At 46.0% G+C, this 16,572-nt stretch overlaps 1 protein-coding gene across 10 annotated transcripts; it reads right to left on the bottom strand.

The window, feature by feature from the left end:
* Positions 1 to 5,154: 5,154 nt before the first annotated feature.
* LOC147972180 (uncharacterized) lies at positions 5,155 to 9,438 on the bottom strand. 10 transcript variants are annotated; one of them, XM_087522971.1, is made up of 7 exons: positions 8,956 to 9,438; positions 8,683 to 8,831; positions 7,223 to 7,397; positions 7,012 to 7,133; positions 6,820 to 6,909; positions 6,110 to 6,336; positions 5,155 to 5,385 (listed from the first exon to the last, which is right to left on the bottom strand). In XM_087522971.1, the coding sequence occupies exons 4-7, from the start codon at positions 7,054 to 7,056 to the stop codon at positions 5,334 to 5,336; spliced, it is 414 nt and encodes a 137-aa protein (XP_087379097.1). In that variant the 5' UTR covers positions 7,057 to 7,133; positions 7,223 to 7,397; positions 8,683 to 8,831; positions 8,956 to 9,438; the 3' UTR covers positions 5,155 to 5,333. The 10 variants fall into 10 exon arrangements, with proteins under 10 accessions (XP_087379097.1, XP_087379104.1, XP_087379099.1 ...); XM_087522978.1 differs by having other exon boundaries at positions 6,850 to 6,909; XM_087522973.1 differs by having other exon boundaries at positions 7,021 to 7,133.
* Between the last annotated feature and the right edge of the window lie 7,134 nt (positions 9,439 to 16,572).

The following is a 16,572-nucleotide window of genomic DNA, read 5'->3' as shown; positions in this document are numbered from 1 at the left end:
GTTGGGTTATAATGGAAACCCCTTGACAGTTTGCCTTGAATAAAACTCCTCCAGCAATGCCCAACATTGGTTTTACCATTCGCCACCTAGCCTCTTTTTCCCTTGGGTTCCGCGGACTCAAGGGTTATCTTTATTTAAACCCCCGGGCCAGTGCTCCTCTGAGTGTTGGTCCAACCTGTCAGCTGCCGGTGGCCACCAGGGGCAACTCTGGGCTGGCCTACCGGAACCTTGGACAATCCGGTGTGCCCTGAGAACGAGATATGTGCAACTCCTATCGGGATTTGTCGGCACATTCGGGTGGTGTTGCTGGACTTGTTTTACCATTGTCGAGGATGTCTTGTAACCGGGATGCCGAGTCTGATCGAATTGTCTTGGGAGAAGGAATATCCTTCATTGACCGTGAGAGCTTGTGATGGGCTAAGTTGGGACTCCCCTGCAGGGATTTGAACTTTCGAAAGCCGTGCCCGCAGTTATGGGCAGATGGAAATTTGTTAATGTACGGTTGTAGATAACATGAAACTTATCTTAATTAAAATGCACCAACCGCGTGTGTAACCGTGATGGTCTCTTCTCGGCGGAGTCCGGGAAGAGAACACGGTGTTGGAGTAATGTTTGACGTAGGTTGTTCTAGAATCACTTCTTGATCATAGTTGTTCGACCATGCTTTTGCCTTCTTTTCTCGCTCTCATTTGCGTATGTTAGCCACCATATGTGCTAGTCGATTGCTACAGCTCCACATCATACCTTTACCTTACTTATGAGCTTAAATAGTCTTGATCGCGAGGGTGTGAGATTGCTGAGTCCCCGTGACTCACAGATTCCTTTCAAAACCAGATGCAAGGACCGATGATACCGCTCCAGATGATATGACCGAGCTCAAGTGGGAGTTCGATGAAGACTCTCGTCGTTACTACGTGTCTTTTCCAGATGATCAGTAGTGGTGCCCAGTTGGGGCGATCGGGGACTTTGTCGCATTTGGGGGTTGATCTTTATTTTGGTTCCGTAGTCGGACCCTGAGTGTATTGGATGAATGTAATGACTTATTTATGTATTTGTGTGACGTGGCGAGTGTAAGCCAACTATGTACCTTTCCCCTTTATTTATTTACATGGGTTGTTGTGAAGATTACCTCACTTGCGACATTGCTTTCAATGCGGTTATGCCTCTAAGTCGTGCTTCGACATGTGGGAGATATAGCCACATCGAGGGCGTTACATGCTCTTAGAGAGAGGCTATTTTGCTAAAAAAAAGTGTCAGAGAGAGGCGATGACAGATGAAGATGAAATCACAAATTGAGAGTACCTTTGCATCTTGTCTGATTGTGATGTGCTCACTTATCGCAATCAGAGAGTTTTCGTTTGATTTCTTTCCATGCACAAAGTCATGGATTGTTTTGTTTGTATTTTTTCCTTCACAAATACTCCCTCTGTCTTATATTCTTTACAGAGGAAGTACATTTTTTCAAAACATTTTATCTCTTGAATGCGTTCAAATCACGAATCGTCTTTACCGTTACTTTTCTCACGTCAACATCTTTGAAGCTAGATTTCATATTGATAGGTGTTATCAAACTTTATTTCAGACAAACCTATGCTTTCAACTAATAGTAACTCATGCTTCTAGCCTGTACTAAACCGTGCTTCCAAGTAAACTAACTTGTACTTTTATGGGGAATGTGCTTCATGTGGAAGTACAACTATGCTTTATTTTATTTTGAGGAAGTACGGTTGGGCATGAATGTGAGGAGGACAATTGTGCTTCATAAGAAAAAAAGGGAAACCAAAAAAATGAAAATGAAAACATAAAAAATAGAAACAAAAGATAGGGTACCAAAAAACCAAAAAGCTGGAAAAACCAAAAACAAAAACAAAAAAACCTGAACGAAAAAACCGAAAACTAAGAAAATATAGAAAACCGGGAAAAAGAAACGCAGAAGCACAACCACGCTTCATGCGGAAACACAACAGCATGTTTCACTTTTTTAGGAAACACAACTGTACTTTATGTGAAATCATATATGTTGTTCACTTTTCGGAAACACAAAAGTGCAATTATACTTCAGCCTGAAGCACACCAATGCTTTTCACATGGGAAGCACAAATGTACCTTTTTTAACATGGTACAGATACAAACATTCATATACACGCGCATATATTCATCCCTATGAATACACACACGCAGCGACGGAGCCAGCGTATAACTATTGGATTCAACTGAACCCAATGGATTTCGTGAACCCAGTAAAATATCTTGCCTGACCCCAAAACACATCACGTGAAACAAAAAGGTCCAAAAGGCAAAAGTCTCATGAATCCATTCCCATGCTCAGGAGTGTGGGCGTCACGTGGACGTTTCGTGAGAAAACGTACTCAGCTGCACGCGGCACGCCTCGTCGAAGACTTTTTTTTTCATCGTTCGTCTGTACTCTTCTCTGATTCCTATCTCGCCTGTTCGTGTTGCTCGGCGCCTCGGCCGCCACCGTACGCCCGCGGCAAGCCGCGGCTGCTGATCGACATTGGCAATAACTAAAGCCCAAAATTTGAGTTAATTAGATTGCATTGCCGCATCTCCTCTTTCTCATGTGTATGTTCAAGCTAGCCTAAAAGTCCAGTACGGTAGTGACTTTTTTGCCCTAGTTTTTATTTTTTTTTCTCCATGGACTTTGATTGATCTAGGCTATGGAACGGTATTTGTCGAAGAAAACTCAGCCACCATTGACATAATTATACAGGCACATCAAGGTCACGCATTAGACGTAGGCTAAGTGCATCAAATATCACAACAGTTAGTCTCCCGAAGCCTACTATTCATACAAAAATTAACTTAATGAATTGCCTTATAATCCAGCTGATCGGAAGAGAACTCAGAGTACACAAGAAATCAGAGAAGCAAGGTAAGATTAGCTGCATATATTTAACGAGGGGACAATATAGGCCACCTTCTAATTTTGATTACCCGCAGAGGGAGACTGGAGATATTAACTCAATGGAAATTGAATCCGGATTGATTTGATGAATATGGTCGTTGTGGTGACAAAGTGCATAAGGCCTTCTGTTTGTGCTGCTACCTTTTTAGAGATTACAATCATAGACAACTTGGGAGTGATGCATTTGAAATTAACGGTTGAAACAAGAAAAACAGACTAGATACTCACAAGGGTAATGATAATGTTAATACCTTTCATAACAGTAAAAAGATATGATGCTTTGATGATCAAGATTCGTAAATTAAAGTTGCTCTGGATAAGCAAACTGATCTTACAAAAAAGCAAAATTGAATCTAGCTTAATGCTTCCATGGATTCGGTGAGATACTTGTTGCATCAAGGCTTAGCTTTCCGAGTGTATGAGGAAGCAAAGGAGTCATGGAGTGAACCCAATGGTCAAATTTTCTGGTTCCGCCCCTGCACACACGCAAGCCCTACCCCTATGAGCACTTTCGAAAGACTGAGCCGGCATATCATCTTGAAATTTATGAAGTCACTGTAGGCACCTCGTCGTCGATGGAAACATCTCCTCCCACTAAATGCGTATCGCCGGAAATCCTGAGGTAAATCCAGAAATGAATGCGAGCACCAGGATTTGAACTCTGATGGGCTAGGGATACCATAGTTCCTTTAACCATCCAACCACAGATTGGTTCACAACACAAATGCGCTTCACGTGAAAGCACAAACTCATCCTAGACGTAAACAACAAAAAAGAGAAAAAAGAAAAAGAAAAGAAAATTTTGAAAACATAGAAAAGAACCAGGCAAAATTCATAAAAGCCTAAAAAAACACGGTGCTCCCGCGAGTGTGCGAGCACGCGACGTGGTCGATGTTGGCGATGCCCTGGTCGTAGTAGTAGCAAACTCTCCTCTTTCGGCCGTCGCCGCACGACGCCGACGGCAGCAAGTGCCCTTCTGTGCAGTCCATATCTTGATCGTCCCATGCCGGCTGGAATAATAATCCTTTTGGGATCCTATGGGAGGGTGAAGTATATGATTCTTGTGCGACATCTGCAACGGTTAACGGCCTGAGTTAGTCTCGCATACGGATCGTGCCTCCACGCAGGACTGCACGCCGGTCTCTTCTATCACGAGCGCGCACGGCTATCATACACGGCGAGGACGTGATGCGGTACTGCACGAAGGAGTTGGGAGTCCCATCCCATGCATGTTACGGTCGAGAAAGCATGACGTATAATAATGTATTTATGTTGTCATCGGTCGTTGCCAAGTTCATTTTCACATAGTTGGCACTTTTTAGCACGCAGATGCTCGTACATACACATATAATCATCTATATGAACACATGCATGCACACTCTACATCTATGAGCATCTTTGAGAGACTGAGCCGGCACATTATTTTGATATTGATGAAGTCGTCACAAACATCTTTGTAGCCAACGGAACGTCTCCTCCTAGTAAGTGCATATCGCCGGAAGACCTGAAATAAATTTAAAAAATGCGAGCATGGTGTCAAGTCTAGTACTTAAGCCTTGATAGGGTGAGAATACCACTGACTTCATAACCATCCAACCACAATATGCATTTCGACGTGCATGCAAAACAGACCGCTGCCTGGATGATTGGCACAGGTTCAAACTATAATAGCACACTACAAGAAATATGTCAACTTGTGACCTTGACTATTGGTCACTGAAATGTCATTGTTTTTCATTTGCGACATTTTTTTTTGACCAAAAACAGAAGGTCAAAAGCTGACGGTCGTAAACTAAAATTAACGACCTTCTCTGTGAGAAGGTCGTGGACGTTTACGACCAAAATATGTCTATTATTTTGTTTTGGTCACTAGCAGCCTCCCCAGGCCACGTAGGCATCCGATGTGGCAATGTGATGTGGCACAAGAATCTGCCCGATCCAATTCGGTGTTTACATGGGCCGAGCCCATTAATTCAGCCCATTTATATTTTTTTCCTTACGAATTTTTGTCAGCTTCATGGACCAAGGCCAACATTGCAGCCTTTTTATTTTTGGGCCATGGCCTTTTAGTCTACTGATTTTCTATTTTGATTTTCTATTTTCAACTATTATATATTCAAGCTGGTCCCACTAGTCAGATGGGTCCAACCTGTCATGTTCATCTCTCAAATTGGTCCCACATGTCAGAAATGTACAAATTTGACAAATTATTTTCATAAGTGGCCTCACTGGACAAGTTTCCATTCCACAAGTTTTCAAATCACATACATAATCAATATTTCAAATAGAACAAAGAACGCATAAAATTCATCAAATATACCACTAAATAAATCTATTACAATCTTTACAACACAGATATGCTACAATGAGTTGGACTTCACGGCTTCACACTTCACGGCTTTACACTTCACGACTTCACACTTAAGCTTTTGTAAAAGAGGAACCACCACAATTTAAGTCTACAATACAACAATTGATACTAATCAAGGATAAAAACAAAAACAATTAATAGACTCAAATGTGAAGGCAGCATGGAACTAGTGATACGACAACATGCAGAAAACACTACAATGTAATACTGTTGTAAGTTCGTATCAGTGCTGCAAAATCAGCACTGCACAATGAAGCACATAACAATTGGTACCAAGCAAGCCCTCACAGAATAAACAAAGTTGAGTTATCCATACAGCCATCTAGCAATAGACCATCGGACTAACACCACACAAAATAAACGAAAAGAGAAAACTCAAATCTCCACGGAGAAATGGACACCAACTCTCCATTATCACAATAGTATCATGTGGTCTACAGGATTCAACTCTACTCTGAACAAGTTGACCATTAAAGTAAGGATAATGTAGCCTCCAGGAAAATTGGAGCTGCAGACTTCAGATCTAATTCAAATTTTGACACACACCATAAAAGTAATTCACCATAGAGAACATATAAATGGGCATGGGGATCTTAGACTCGAGGATGACAGCAAACTAAAATCTCGGCCTAGTAATTAATGCCAGAGCCAAATGGACAAGCAGAAATTGTGGCAAGTAGGCTGAGAGTGCCCCTAGAAAATTCAATTTTTTGCAGCTTTCCAGAATCCAGGAAGAACCCGTCAATTCTGCGCCGGAGTGGGAGATGTGCAGGCAGATCAAATAGTAGATTCGAGCAAGAAGGATGTACTACCTGAAATAGGAAACGAGGAGGCCGATCCGACGAGTCCCACCCAAACTGTGGAAGGAGCAGCGGCAGCAGCTGCAGAAGGACTCGATGGCCCAGACGCCGTCGTGGAACTGGTAGGTGACGACGATGTGGTAGTAGTGGAAGCCGCCGCCGAGGCCGACGGCGCCTGCCGTGTCCTCGTCGTCCTCGAAGGCGATGACGATGGACGGGTCGGCGTCGAAGCAAGTGCGCTGCAGGCCACATCATCATATTTGAGCATTAATATTTCTGTATTACTACACAGCAACTACAGCACTAGGAGTACACAACAACTAGTAGCAGAACTAGAAGAAATAACCAGATTGAGTGTACACCAATATCATCAGGAACATGAGTATAACAAGCATCTTGCTTTACTGGGATACAGTGACACAACAGAATTACTAGGATAGAGTGACACAGCAGCAATAAGATAACATATTATGTGCTACAGGCTGACATTTCCAAAGTGGCACGTTTGATATGCTAAGGACTTGTTGATCTAATCCAGGTTTTGTTTTACAAATTAGTCTTGCTGTAAATTCAGCTAGTGTTCAAGTTATAAACAGTTTCTTTTTACTTGCCATCTTTGTTTCTTCTCCGTGACATTTAGTAGCACACAGGAGTATATCCTGTTGTGCCTATGCATTGCAAGAGTCAAACCAATACTAAATATTATTGCAAACCTAACATACTTGAACAGCTTGGTCAGGGCAAGAACAGGCCTGATGAGCTCTGAAGTTGAACGAATGGTGAACGAGCCCAGCCATGGCCACCTTCTTGGTCTTGTCCAAAAACAGAATAATCCATGATTAGATGATTGAAATAGCTCAAGAAACAAGAACACAGAGCGTGCAGTGTATGGTTAAGAGGAGAAGGGGGCATACTGGGCTGACCTCGTTGGCGTGCTTCTTGCCGCGCACCGAGTCCATGGCGCCGGGGGCGGGGTAACGCTGCTGCCCTGCTCACCGGCATAGCCGCTGCTGCTGGGGCTGGGCTCTGCACTAAGCTGGGAGTAAACAAAACAACGTCAACAAATGCATCCAGGGAGTTGCCAACATCACGTGTTAAATAAAATGAAGGTGAAGTGCTCCATACCACTGACTTATCTATAGATGCAGATTTGTACCAGCTGACATGATGCATACAACAAATGTGGGTATTCCAGCAATATATTACAACCATGTCAAGCAAGCAAACATTTTACTTCTGAAGATAGGAAACCCAGATCAGCACCTTCATCGTGACCACAAGCTTGACTTGGGTATGCATACTGCAAAAACAAAGGGCATTTGATTAGGCGAAGGAAAATAGCAGTTTAAATCAGCTAATTATATTCTGTAGCACATAATTCAAGATCATGAAAATGCACTATAGACACTGAAAACAGAAAAAAAATACCCACATTGTCATATATAGTTGTGCTAGGGAATTTTAAAAACATAATCAAATGCAAGGAAGAACACCAAGATTGGTTTCTGTACGAAGATAAACTACAGCCACATTGTCATATGATATGTTTCAAATGGATAAACAGGTGCAGGGAAAGAATCAAACTGGAACTCAAAGATTCAGTGGAGGCAAAATGCATATAGAAAAATACAAAACCATACTCAAAAATTAACATATGTACAGCCTAAGGTTAAACTTAGATAGGATGCTTAGTATCACTAGCACATGCAGAGCACCACAGACCATTGCCAAGGAAGTAGCAGATGTAACATTTAAATGCTCACACCAAGCAGCTAACAAACAACAAAATCACATCTGAACTCTGACGCTCTGTCTCTGGCAATTAACTCCAGTTTCCATCCTATCTCAAGCATCATTCAAAAGTATTTTTTTAACGAACACAATTGTTATAAATACCTCTTACAATGGATACCACAAACATGTATCCATATTGTTCGATCCCAGGAGAACTGGCTACGATTGACAACATAAAAAAATGAAACATGCAGGACACAGACACACACACACAAACAGACACATAAATTTGTAATCAGAATCAACTATCCTATACCACTGGATAGTCCAGCCCCTGCCCGCTTCTTAAAAACTGGTTATATCAAGTGCTAAGTTGTCTAGAAACTGTGGATTAAGATGAACAAGACAAAAGACTATCTACCCCAGCATTAGCATCAGGTCCAGAAAACAGCACCCCGCCCCAGCAGGCGCAGAAATTGGTGTTTGCATTATATCTCCAACGGCAACGGGGTGCCGCCCAACCATGCAGCATTGTGCAGATGCAAGTGAGGCCAGACGTAAGCGTGCAAGAGCAGACCCGCCCGCCCCTAAACGAGCCGCTGCTCCAAGCCTTGTTGCAGGGCGAAATATTTCTTAGCTCCCATCAGTCCGAACACATTGAAATGCTACTAATGGCAATTGGTTATAAAAGTTAAAGCATCGTCTACATGACTACTAAGGGTTTGAAGTTTAGCTATTGTTGTTACGGTAAGGCGAGTGATGCGCAACACCAGCAGGATTAACTCGCACACAACTCACTGACTCACAACACCATACTACCCAATCTCTATCAAGCGCAGCCGTTCGTTTACCTGGTGCAGAATCATGGGCTTGTTGGCGAAATCAATGAGGGGCTTGGGGAATCTAAGCGTGAGAGGCCGGAGGCGCGGGTCCCGAAGCCGCCGACGAGGATGAGCGCCTTCATGGCGAGCGAGTCCCCCTTCTTCCTCCCCTCTGATCCCTGCAGGCCAGGCGCCGTAAACAGAATTAAAATCACACTCAGTGGCACCGATCTGCGGGGAGCCGGATCAACCGGGAACCAACTGCGAGGGGAAGTGATTGGAGGGAATGTGAGGGGGGGTCACCTGGATGAGGAGGAGCCGACGGGGTCAGATTCGGAAGCAGCGCCGAGCGACCCTGCTTCGGCCGGTCGGTCGCCTGTTTCTTGCCCCCTCGCCAAGACCGGGATGAGAATATGCCAGTGGTACCCCGGACTGACGGGAGCGGGCGGGCGAGGATGAGGAGGACGAGAGGGAGCGGGAGCGGGAGCACGGGCGCGAGCGGGAGGAGGAGCCCGACGAGGACCGCGAGCCGGAGCGGCGGCGGCGGTGGGAATCGCGGGAGGGGGCGAGCTCTCGCTCTCTCTCGATATGGACTGGATCGGGATCGTTCAGTGGGTGGTAGCGGCGGGGAAAGGCTGGATCAGGGTCGGGAGGGGAGGGGATCAGGATCGGCGCGTCGCAGAAGGAGGCCGGGGACGGGGAGGAGGTGGCGGCGGCGAGGAGAGGAGGACGAGGGAGGAGGAGTGCGATGGGAGGAGATAGGCGGCGGCGGGGGAGAGGGGGAGAAAGATCTGGATGGAGCGAGGAGAAGGGCTGCTAGGGTTTGGGTTGGGGGAGGGAGAACTGAGAGGTGACTGAGAGCCGTTGGATCTGTTGGATGTGGACGGTTCAGATCGGCTACATTGGAGTGATCCGTGAGAACAGCCCTGATTGGTTGAGAAAGTTTATGCTTTAAAATGGTTTTTAAGTACTAAAACTAGGAGGTTTTGTGAAGCAACTATCAAAAATATTTTGAAAAACTGCACAACTAGATTTATCACTCAACTTAGACCACATTTTATGGATGATCACAAATTTGCATGCATTTTTTATCTTTCTAGCTATTTTTAATCATTTTTTGAGTGCCCAAAAGGAGGGTTTTTTTGTGAAGGACCTACCAAATAATTGTTGCAAAATTGGACCAAATCATTTTTCTAAAATACTAGGCAATATTTAATGCACGGTTGACTAAATGGTTGGGTGTAAAATGTTTTGATCCACCTCTCATGAAAAAGACAAATTTCCGTCGATTCAGTTGGAAGCGGGTCAAATTTGAACTGTAGCTACCTTGTAGTTTGCTCTTTGTTTTTTTCAAAAATCATTTTTAGGTACATAAGTATCTATTTAATCATAGAAACACCAAAAAAATTCCATGATTCAAGCACTAGCTAGGAATGGTCATTCCCGCCGTTTTGACCGCATTTTGAAACGGGAATAAAAAATTCAAAAAAATCAAAAAATTGGGAAACCTTCGCATTGTGTCATTATATGTGGCCAAGTTCCTAGGAAAAATAACAAACTTGTAATACGGCAATTATTTTAAAAAAGTGTTCTCAGAAACGAGTTATCACGTGTGGAGATCAATGGCTTTTAAGCCAAATGATCAATCTTATGGTCACATTCATGGCATAGTTTGTTCAAATGATCTCATATTGTGCACAAGGGTGCATATTGGAATGACAAACAATGTTGCCTAAGGAAGTTTTCATTTTCTTTGAACGAAAAAACCATTTTCCATTTTTTGAGTGCCCAAAAGGAGGTTTTTTTGTGAAGGACCTATCAAATAATTGTTGTAAAATTGGACCAAATAATTTTTTTAAAATACTAGGCCATATTTAATGCACAGTTGACCAAATGGTTGGGTGTAAAAAGTTTTGATCCACCTCTCATGAAAAAGACAAATTTCCGCCGATTCAGTTGGAAGCGGGTCAAATTTGAACTGTAGCTACCTTGTAGTTTGCTCTTTGTTTTTTTCAAAAATCATTTCTAGGTACATAAGTATCTATTTAATCATAGAAACACCAAAAAAATTCCATGATTCAACCACTGGTTAGGAACGGTCATTCCCGCCGTTTTGACCGCATTTTGAAACGGGCATAAAAAATTCAAAAAAATAAAAATATTGGGAAACCTTCGCATTGTGTCATTATATGTGGCCAAGTTCCTAGGAAAAATAACAAACTTGTAATACGACAATTATTTTAAAAAAATATTCTCAGAAACGAGCTATCACGTGTGGAGATCAATGGCTTTCAAGCCAAATGATCAATCTTATGGCCACATCCATGGCATAGTTTGTTCAAATGATCTCATATTGTGCACAAGGGTGCATATTGGAATGGCAAACAATGTTGTCTAAGGAAGTTTTCATTTTCTTTAGACGAAAAAACCATTTTTCATTTTTGAGTGCCCAAAAGGAGTTTTTTTGTGAAGGACCTACCAAATAATTGTTGCAAAATTTGACCAAATCATTTTTATAAAATACCAGGCCATATTTAATGCACATTTGACTAAATGGTTGGGTGTAAAAAGTTTTGATCCACCTCTTATGAAAAAGACAAATTTCCGCCGATTCAGTTGGAAGCGGGTCAAATTTGAACTGTAGCTACCTTGTAGTTTGCTATTTATTTTTTTCAAAAATCATTTCTAGGTACATAAGTATCTATTTAATCATAAATATATGGTTTGGTGGTGATACGTCGAGGTTTGGGCGGTGGCCGAGGACCCCAACTCTAGAGCGCGTAAACTCGCATGCCCGCCGCGTGGTCACCGCGTGACCGTGGTGTTGCCATGTGTTCTGGGCGGCCTAGGCATGTCTAGTGGGTTGGGCACTCCCCAGGTAGGTGCTAGGAAGAAAATTACAACATAAGATTCTCACGAGGAGATCGATCGATGCTCAAATATGAATTAGCAGCCAAGTGTTTGATTAGCGGTACGGGAAATGTACATGGCTAATGGGCGTGAGTTTTGGCTGAGGATGATCAGTTACTAAGAAGACCGTCTTCGCAAATTTTCAGCTCAAAAGGAGGAGCCTAGGTGGTACTTGCTTTGCAAACTACCACACTGGACATAACTACGAATGTTGAAGCTCGGCTCAAAATAATAAATGGATTGAGCTGGCATTTGGTGGAGGATGGTTATTTGGGCATAGGAAAGCACTGTAAAAAATGGATACTATTTGGACATGCCAAAGTGATACTTCCTTCACAAACTGTTGTTCTGAACAGAATAGGAAAATGAATATTTTTGAATTATTTTTGAACTAGGCAAGGAAGGTTTTTACATATTTGACAAAGATATGACCCAAAGAATTTATGAGATTTTTTTGGGAATTTTAGAAATGACAGAAATATAGATTGCTTCACAACCTAGGGCAAAAACTGCCACATGGACATGACACATAGGCAAAACTGATGAGGTGGCGCCTAGTCATAGCAACCCACCACAATTTACAAGGCTATGATCATCTATATTGGTCGTTAACAACTAGAAATAAGGCAGCGGATTAGCGCTGTTTGCTTTATGACCATTTCATGTAAGGAAACTACGACCTTTCTGACCAAAATGGTCGCAATGGTTTAGGGTTTGGAGCCCCCCGAACAGCTTTTGACCAATTGGTCTGAAATGGTTATAGATCTATGACCATTTCTTCCAGGGTCACTGACAGAATGTCACTAGTTGACATATTTCTTGTAGTGGCACAACTCGTTTTTTCGATAAAGTTGAATTTTATTGACTCAAAACGATGCACCAAGATAATACAAACTAACATGAGCACACTCGGCCTCTGCATATTTAATGCACATGGTCAACATTAACTCACACACATATGAAAACACGCAGACAACTAGCAAAACCAAATAAGACTGAAACTATGCATAGGCGAGGAAAAAAACACAAAGCGACCAGATATGCAATCGGCAAACTATAACAATGATCATACCTGCATCAACCATCTCATATTGTAGCACAACTCATTTACCTTCTTCATCTAAAGTGCACCCAAACTCAGCCACCCGGGACCAAATAGTGCAGCTCCGACTCTGATGAAGAACTACGAAGGACAATACCAAGCACGGCTGGTGGACAGAAGATCGCGGAACGGGCCACCTGCAGCCAGTCATCGTATACCATAGGGCCCCACTGCTGCAACTTCGACTTCAGAATAGCAAAACAAACTGAGGCAATCCCACGGACACGTCGGAGAAGAGCCGACTACGTCAACCATCGCCACGTTGCCGACAACGCCCCCACCATCAACGTTGCCACAGAAGTCTGGACGCCATAACCGCCGCCAACCATTGGTCCTGCTTGTCGATGCCGAGCTCTGAGACGTAGCCCTCAAGAGGGAAAACCACACCAAGGCGCCGCCATCGTCCGAGCATAAGATCAAGGGTTTCCCTTGGAAAGGCCGAGATGGCCGGATCCGTGCCGGAGGGATGCGGTAGCAAAACAGCGATGCCTCCATAAAGGTCACGACGGCCACAACCGCCGCCATCGCTGGTCACAGCACAAGACCGAGATAGGATCTTCACCCAAGCTCGCACACCACCTCGCCGCACATCATCCCGCATCGACGCCGGCAAGCCCACCAACCACCGCCACAACACCAGCCCGTCGATGAAGAGGCCGCCGCCGTAGCCAACCGCACCTCGCGAAGACCACCGATGATCAAATCCAAGAGCTAGGTGACAAACCCAAGAGCCACCAGATGTAACGGACCGCCGAGCCCTACCGAGCACCATGTCGACAAGGAATGGAGTTGCACTGCCCGAGCCGCCAACCACCATGACTGTCGGCCGCAGCCAAGCAACAGACGGGCGCCACCGCTGTCGCCAGAGACCAGATCGGCCACACCTGCAACTTGAAGCAGCTCCTCCGCGCCGCCACGGGGCTCTGAACCGCGCCAACTGCGCCACCTAGGCCCTCGGCGCGCCCTGGACATGTAGCACACCTCATCCGCCAGGGGCACCACCCGACCACCCATGCGACGCCAGATCCGGGTGTCACACGCAGGCGTCACGTCCCTAGTGGCCGAACAACCACCTGCGCCCACCTTGCCAGCGCCCACGCCTCGCCGGCCCCGACAGCCGCTGGGACCCTGCCCATGCAGCCTCGCCGCACGGGCACCGCCATACGAGCCCAAGCGCGCCAGATCCACGCCTCCCACCCACCAGTAGCGCTGCCTCGCTGCGCCGCCCCAGACGCCACGGCGCCCGAGCTCCTTCGAAGCGGCCGCGCCATGCTGCGCCACTCCAAGTGGAAGGAGGAGAGGGCTGGGCCTCGCCGCACGGGCTTTGCCTGGTGACTCCTACCGACGGCGGAGAGGGGAGAGGGGGCGACGGCTAGGGTCCTCTCCTGGCCGCCCGAGGGAGCGCCCATGTTGGGCGTGTGGCTTAGAATGTGGGATGTTGTGTAGAAACTTTTAACCACTGAACCACAGACCACACACACAGCCGACCCACTCGTACGGTAGTGGTATAAGTTACAGCAGGTATTGATTGGTGGGAGGAGGCATATGAAACTGTACGTTTTCATATGTCAAAGAAGAGGAGAAAGAAAAAAAAAGTTGACAGAACCTACAGGGATGCTGCTTCGGAAGTGCACACAATTGGAATGAAGCACACCCAATCCGCCTTCCAAGTGCCGGGCCAATGTTTCTGCGCTCTAGCTGTATGGGAAGCGCACATTTTGAATCGAACTCCAGTCGAAGCGCACCCACGCTGCCAACATGGTGAATACTCCAACGGATGAAGGAGAACGTTTGTTTGCCAACAACCGACTCCGACGAAGAATCAATCTCCTCGAGGATAGGTCCGGTGCCATCGTTGCGTTTTGTTCATCCCCAATATCTCACAGAATGACTAAGTACTTCAAGCTGTGCATGCAGTTCTACGATTATGTATACGTCTATCAGCCATACATTCTAGATCTTCATGTACAAAAGGATATAGCTGTCAAAACAAAATGGAATTCAGCAGAGTTTTTGTAGAGGAAACACGTACGGACGTACACAAGCAGGAGGCAAAGAAGATGATACAGCGTTGGGGGCTATTTATCGCCTTCTCTCTACAGAAATGGAGTTTCCATCAATCCGGCCGGTCTCGCCTCATACAACCTGGATGATCAGTTTAGTCATCCCAAAAAACTGATGACAAAATATCTCTTCTAGTACTAGGGGTGTGTGTTTATGCTGGCACCAGTTGTTGCCAAGTTCTTAAAACAACTCTCACCGGGTCTACGCCTCTACTTTCACTAGGAACACGCTGAATGCACGACACTTTTACCATCTTCATCTCAATCACACGCTCGTTTCTTCTGTTGTTTCTAGAAGCAGCACACAATCTTGGTGCGAGGTCTGATTTCTTTTATGAAGGTCATTTCCTTTTTAATAGATTAAGAGCATCTCCAGCCGCGCCCCAACAGGCCTCCCCAGGCCACTTTTTCGGTGCCGGCAGAAAAAACGGCCCAGTCGCGCCCCCAGGACGCCGAAAATCGCCGGTTCGGCCCTTTTTCCCGCCCGGCGGTCACAGGCCGAACCCGGCGCACTGGGGAGCAGTTGGGGGCTCGGGCGCAAGGGAAAAGCGTGGCTGGTCCACACCGTTAGGGGAAAAGTCAAGGTTTTCTTCCTCGACTCGCCTCCCACCCCCCGCGCCCTCGGCCACCAGTAACTATATCCCGGCGCCGCCCGCCGCCCTACACCGCTAGATAGCCATTCCCCGCCGGAAAAATAGCAGCGCTTCGCCGCGACAGCCCCTCCAACAACAGTTGGGCGTTTCCGGCCACAGAGGCGCAGTTTAGCGGCGGGTACACGCCCACCGAGCGCAAGGTGTTCGGCGATTTGCCTGCCTCGGCGATGGACTCGGATGACGAGGAAGCGCTCGCCGCGCTGCTGGAGGAGGAAGCCGAGGCCGACGTCCAGGAAGAAGAGCATCTCATGGTGCTCGCCGCCCTCGCCCAGCTGTTGGCGAGCAATGAAAAGCCGCGACGAGGTGGCTCGGCGCCTAGGCGGGTGAAACCAAAGAACCGGCATCGTCTCGAAGGCTACTGCATGCTCTACTCCGACTACTTCGCCGATGCTCCACTTCACGGCGAGAAAACATTTCGGCGCCGTTATCGGATGAGCCGAAAGCTCTTCCTCAGGACTGTGAATTCCATCCGGGAGTTCGACAACTACTTCAAGTGCAAGATGGATTGCACCGGCGCTCTTGGATTCACCTCCATCCAGAAGTGCACGACAGCGATGAGGATACCAGCATACGAAGCTCCCGGTGATTCACTCGACGACTATGGGCGCATGGCCGAGTCCACCAGCATAGAGTGTTTCTACAAGTTCTGTCGGGCAGTGGTGGCAGTGTTTGGACCACAATACTTGAGAACACCCAATGCGGAAGACACCGCTCGGATCCTAGCACAGAATGCAGCAAGAGGATTTCCTGGGATGCTTGGAAGCATCGACTGCATGCATTGGAAATGGAAGAATTGCCCATTTGCTTGGCAGGGGATGTACAAAGGCGCCAAAGGCGGTTGCAGTGTGGTGCTTGAGGCGGTGGCCACACATGACCTCTGGATTTGGCACTCCTTCTTTGGTATGCCAGGAACTCACAATGACATCAACGTGCTGCAGTGCTCTCCTGTCTTTGCCAAACTTGTTGAAGGTCATTCTCCTCCGGTGAACTTCGAGATCAATGGGCGGCACTACAATAAGGGGTACCATCTAGCTGATGGCATCTATCCGAGATGGTCGACATTTGTGAAGACGATCTCAAACCCTGTGCCAGGAGGCAAGAACGCATGGTTTGCGAAGGTTCAGGAGGCTTGCAGGAAGGATGTCGAGCGGGCATTTGGTGTGCTCCAATCTCGATTTGCTGTTGTCCGGTA

This window comes from Triticum urartu, chromosome 5A (assembly GCF_056163025.1).
Source record: "Triticum urartu cultivar PI428250 chromosome 5A, HENAU_Tu73, whole genome shotgun sequence".
Lineage (NCBI taxonomy): Eukaryota > Viridiplantae > Streptophyta > Magnoliopsida > Poales > Poaceae > Triticum > Triticum urartu.
This window is presented reverse-complemented; position numbering and strand designations above follow the sequence as displayed.